The sequence below is a fragment of the Mauremys mutica genome, chromosome 17 (assembly GCF_020497125.1).
Source record: "Mauremys mutica isolate MM-2020 ecotype Southern chromosome 17, ASM2049712v1, whole genome shotgun sequence".
Lineage (NCBI taxonomy): Eukaryota > Metazoa > Chordata > Testudines > Geoemydidae > Mauremys > Mauremys mutica.
Genome location: NC_059088.1, coordinates 10,321,665 through 10,327,347, shown reverse-complemented (window position 1 = coordinate 10,327,347; position 5,683 = coordinate 10,321,665). Strand labels below are relative to the sequence as shown.

The 5,683-nt window shown below is 53.0% G+C and overlaps 1 protein-coding gene across 1 annotated transcript; it reads right to left on the bottom strand.

The window, feature by feature from the left end:
• Nucleotides 1–867, bottom strand: LOC123351944 (chemokine-like receptor 1). The gene has a single exon (XM_044991637.1). The coding sequence runs from the start codon at nt 865–867 to the stop codon at nt 1–3; it is 867 nt and encodes a 288-aa protein (XP_044847572.1).
• Nucleotides 868–5,683: the final 4,816 nt, after the last annotated feature.

Here is a 5,683-nt window from a genome sequence, read left to right as displayed (position 1 = left end):
CTATGCAGCCGGCTCTGGCCATGAGTTGTTGGAGGTTTGGGAGTTGCGTGCACGTTGCCGGTACCTCTGAAACTCTTCCTCCAAGATGAGGTAGAAGATGGGGTTGAGGCAGCTGCTGAAATATGTCAGGACACAAGAAAAAGTGCTTCCTATGTTCAGAAGAGTCTGAGGATATGTAGCTGAGATCTGCAGGAAGAGGAAGACGTGATACGGCAGCCAGCAGAGGAAAAAGGTCGGGATCAAACCAAGAAGGATCTTGAGTGGCTTGGTGGAGTGGATGAGCCGGTTCCTTCTCAGCTTGGCAGCTAGAACGATGTAGGATGTTGGGATCAAGATCAAGGCTAATGGGATCAGAAACCCGACCAGGAACTGGATCGCAATAGCGGCCTTCACCCTCCTTTCATCTGGATCGAAATTCATGCTGGTGCTGGCAGGTGAGAGCGGGAATTCCCAGAGATCACCGTACCGCGAGCTGAAAGCAGCAGACAGGACCCATATGCTTATAACCATCCTGAAAGCCAGAAGGGGCGTGCGGTGGTTCTGGGCCCACTCAGGGCGCGCCACGAGGATGCAGCGATCGACACTGAGGGTGGTGAGGAGGAAGGCGCTGGAGAACATGTGGAAGGAGGTGACGGTGCTGCTCAGTATATTGGCCCAATCTAAGTCCAGGATGAAGAAGGAGGTGAATCTGAGAGGCAGGAAGACGATGAAGATGAAATCGGTCATGGCCCAGCTCCAGATACACACAGTGCTGGCCGTATTCTCCACACGGCAGCCGGCTAAGAAGAGGACGTAGCCATTCAACGGCACCCCGGCAAGGAAGGCTACACCACTCAGCACCAGGAAGAGAATTCGGAGGAACTCCATTCTTGGAAGAATTGTAGTCACAATATCACCTCCTTTGCGTCCGGGCTCGGAGGGGTCAGCGCAGATGTTGTGCTGAGCAAACGATAGAAGAACGATGAAACAGGCACCAGAAGGAGACAAGGACAGTTTGGTTTCTACTAAATAAAATGTTTAAAAAACACACCCCTTTGCTTCTTGCTGAAAAGTTGGATTTCTAGGCAAGGAAAGGTGGCCAAGATACAAAGACAGAGATATGAGAGACACCCCCCCCAGAGCCTCACTAAAATTCCCAAATAATCTTCTTGCTATTAGTTTCCCAAAGGAGCTGGTTTTCCCATCTTGGTTTTAAAAAAGGCCAGTAACAAGTCAAAAGATTTTTTTTTTTAATTGCAAGAGTCTCTTTTAGTGGATAGAAAGGGAGTCCGGACTCCTGGGTTCCATCCCAGACTCTGTCACTAAACTGTTTGGGTAGCCAGGACAAGTCACATCATGGCCCCGTGCCTCAGTTTCCCCACCAAATGTTTGTCTGTTTAGAGTGTGAGCTCGCTGTGGCCAGGCCTTGTGGCTCTGTCCAACACCCAGTGTGACAGGGGCCCCTGATCTTTGACAAGACCAACAGGAAGGGGAGATCCAAGGAGCAGCAGTGGGGGGGTGAGAATGAGATCCAGTGGGGCAGCTGGAGGATTTACCTTATTTCCTTACCTGTGTCTTGGGGGACTCAGCGTCTCAGAGTCAGGTCCCCAACGCGATGCCTGCAGCTCGCCCAGACTGGCTCATCTCAGAGCAGGGAGCCGTTCAGGTGGGGGTATATCTGGCAGGAAGGGGACAATGGGGGGAGGTCATAGGAAAACACAGAACGTGGCTGGGTCCGATCATGTCACAAAGCCTGGGAGGTTTTCATCACCCACAGCTACATGCAGAAGTCACACAAACCACAAGCTCCCCACTGTGCTGGGGCCCAGCAAGGCGTCTGTATTTGCTGCCTGCATTCTGGGGCAGGTGGGTGGGGCACCCAGCAGAAAGCAGGGGCTGAGACAGCCACGTCCGGCTGACTCCCCCGTGCGAGGTCCCAAGAGCAGAGACACCAGCTGGGACTCTGCCCTCGAACCCCTCCTGGCTGGGGAAAGCAAACAGACCCCTGCTGGGAATGGGACGCATGAGATTCTTAGCCCTGTCTTTTGTGCAGGGAACCCACCCTCAGCCTGGACCATGTTACAGACCAGCCAAGGCTAAGGAAACCCTCGCTCTGTGCTGGAGACCACACAAACCACAGCCCGGCCTGCAACCTGCCTCTGTCTCTTGTCATTTGCCTGAAGGCCTCAGGCGTGGGGGCATTTTTCAGCTCAACATGAGCTCCCAGATCCAACAGGGCACCAGCTGTCCTGGGATTTATCAACAGGAGAGTCTCAACTAGGAGCAGGGAGGTGATTTTCCCTCTGGATCCTGCCCTGGTGTGATCACAGCTGGGATCCTGTGTCCGGTTCTGACACCCACCCTTCAAGAAGGATGTTGAGCAATTGGAGGGGCTCAGAGACGAGCCACGAGAAGGATTAATGGACTGGACCCTGGGCTTGGCAGAGAGAGACTCCAGGAGCTCAGTTTATCAAAAGACACATCTACACTGGCTCAGCGAAGACGCTGTTTATGCTGATGCAAGAGCTTCTCCCATTAAGCATAATTAATCCAACTCCCTGAGAGATGGTAGCTCAGTTGACTGTCTGCACCGGGCGTTAGGTTGGTATCATAGTATCAGATTAGGGTTGGAAGGGACCTCAGAAGGTCATCTAGTCTAATCCCCTGCTTGAAGCAGGACCAGTCCCCAGACAGATTTTTACCCCAGTTCCCTAAATGGCCCCCTCAAGGATTAAACTGACAGCCCTGGGCTTAGCAGGCCAATGCTCAAACCACTGAGCTATCCCTCCCCCCTTTCACAGAGGGGTGGGTTTTCCACACCCATGAGTGAGTAGTTATACCAACATCAGTTGCTAGTGTCAACCAAGCGAAAGGGAAGGTGACGGGATGACTTGATTACCTGTTTCTTACCAGGTTTCAGAGTAGCAGCTGTGTTAGTCTGTATCCGCAAAAAGAACAGGAGTACTTGTGGCACCTTAAAGACTAACAAATTTATTTTAGCATGAGCTTTCGTGAGCTATAGCTCACTTCTTCGGATGCATAGAATGGAACACACAGACAGGAGATATTTATACATACAGAGAACATGAAAAGGTGGAAGTATGCATAACAACTGGAAAAGTCTAATCAATTGAGATGAGCTATCATCCGCAGGAGGGAAAAAACACTTTTTGAAGTGATAAGTAAGATGGCCCATAGAAGGTGTGAGGAGAACTTAACATAGGGAAATAGATTCAATTAGTGTAATGACCCAACCATTCCCAGTCTCTGTTTAGGCCAGTGTTAATTGTATCTAATTTGCATATTAATTCGAGTTCAGCAGTTTCTCTTTGGAGTCTGTGTTTGAAGTTTTTTTGTTGCAAAATTGCCACCTTCAAGTCTGTCACTGAGTGGTTAGAGAGGTTGAAGTGTTCTCCCACTGGTTTTTGAATGTTATGATTCCTGATATCAGAGGGGTAGCCGTGTTAGTCTGGTTCTGTAAAAGCAGAAAAGAATCCTGTGGCACCTTATAGACTAACAGACGTTTTGCAGCATGAGCTGTCGTGGGTGAACACCCACTTCTTCGGATGCAAGTGGTGGAAATTTCCTGGGGCAGGTATATATAAGCAAGCAAGAAGCAAGCTAGAGATAACGAGGTTAGATCAATCAGGGAGGATGAGGCCCTGTTCTAGCAGTTGAAGTGTGAAAACCAAGGGAGGAGAAACTGGTTCTGTAATTGGCAAGCCATTCACAGTCTTTGTTTAGTCCTGAGCTGATGGTGTCAAATTTGCAGATGAACTGGAGCTCAGCAGTTTCTCTTTGAAGTCTGGTCCTAAAGTTTTTTTGCTGCAGGATGGCCACCTTAAGATCTGCTATTGTGTGGCCAGGGAGGTTGAAGTGTTCTCCTACAGGTTTTTGTATATTGCCATTCCTAATGTCTGATTTGTGTCCATTTATCCTTTTCCTTAGAGACTGTCCAGTTTGGCCGATGTACATAGCAGAGGGGCATTGCTGGCATATGATGGCATATATTACATTGGTGGACGTGCAGGTGAATGAACCGGTGATGGTGTGGCTGATCTGGTTAGGTCCTGTGATGGTGTTGCTGGTGTAGATATGTGGGCAGAGTTGACATTGAGGTTTGTTGCATGGATTGGTTCCTGAGCTAGAGTTACTATGGTGGGGTGTGCAGTTGCTGGTGAGAATATGCTTCAGGTTGGCAGGTTGTCTGTGGGCGAGGACTGGCCTGCCACCCAAGGCCTGTGAAAGTGTGGGATCATTGTCCAGGATGGGTTGTAGATCCCTGATGATGCGTTGTAGGGGTTTTAGCTGGGGACTGTATGTGATAGCCAGTGGAGTCCTGTTGGTTTCTTTCTTGGGTTTGATTCCTGATGTCAGATTTGTGTCCATTTATTCTTTTGCGTAGAGACTGTCCGGTTTGGCCAATGTACATGGCAGAGGGGCATTGCTGGCACATGATGGCATATATCACGTTGGTAGATGTGCAGGTGTACGAGCCCCTGATGGCGTGTCTGATGTGATTAGGTCCTATGATGGTGTCACTTGAATGGATATGTGGACAGAGCTGGCATCGGGCTTTGTTGCAGGGATAGGTTCCTGGGTTAGTGTTTATGTTGTATGGTGTGCGGTTGCTGGTGAGTATTTGCTTCAGGTTGGGAGGCTGTCTATAAGTGAGGACTGGCCTGTCTCCCAAGATCTGTGAGAGTGAGGGATCATCTTTAAGGATAGGTTGTAAATCTTTGATGATGCGCTGGAGAGGTTTTAGTTGGGGGCTGTAGGTGATGGCTAGTGGCATTCTGTTATATTCTTTTTTAGGCCTGTCCTGTAGTAGGTGGCTTCTGGGCAGGGGCGGCTCTAGGCACCAGCAAAACAAGCTGCTGCCTAGGGCGGCAAAATATAGGGGGCGGCAAAAGGCTGGGGCTGGGGCCCCCAGCTCATCCTGCCGCTGCGAGCGGAGGAGTGGCCCGTCCCCTGCAGCTGGGCAGGGCCGCGCTACCAGCTTCGCTTGGGGGAGAGGGGGGGCCCCTTACCGGTAGCGCGGCCCCGCCTGGCTGCAGGGGACGGGCCGCTCCTCCTCCGCTTGTTCATGAGCCGGTCCTTTAAACAGCGCTGCAGCTGCCTGGCTCGGAGGGGCTGAGCTCCGCCCCGCTCCGAGCCGCGTGTGAGGGGGCGGGGCTGCGAGATCCGGGCTGAGCGGCCCCGCCCCCTCCCCACACGGCTCTGAGCAGGGAAGAGCTCAGCCCCCTGCGGAGCCATGCGGCTGCAGCGCTGTTTAGGACCCGGGCGCATGGTGAGCCGGGGTAAGCAGCCGGGGCCAGGGGGTTGGCTAAGGGGCAGGGAGTCCCGGGGACACTCAGGGGGCAGGGAGGGGGCACAGGTTCTGGGGGGGGGCGGTCAGGGGCCAGGGAAGGGGGGGCTGGATTGGGGGGGTCTCAGGTGGTTGTCAGGCACCCCCCAACCCCATTACCCCCCAGGCCCAGCCCTGACCCCCAGCTCCAAGTCCAGCCCCTCTGAGGTGGGCACCCCCCAAACCCATCCTCCCCACCCAGCCCTGACCCCCAGCTCCAAGCCCAGCCCCTCGGACCTGGGCACCCCCCTGACCCCATTCCCCCCACAGCCCTGACCCCCAGCTCTGAGACCAGCCCCTCTGAGCCAGACACCCCCCTCACCCTATTCCCCCCACAGCCCTGATCCCCAGCTCCGA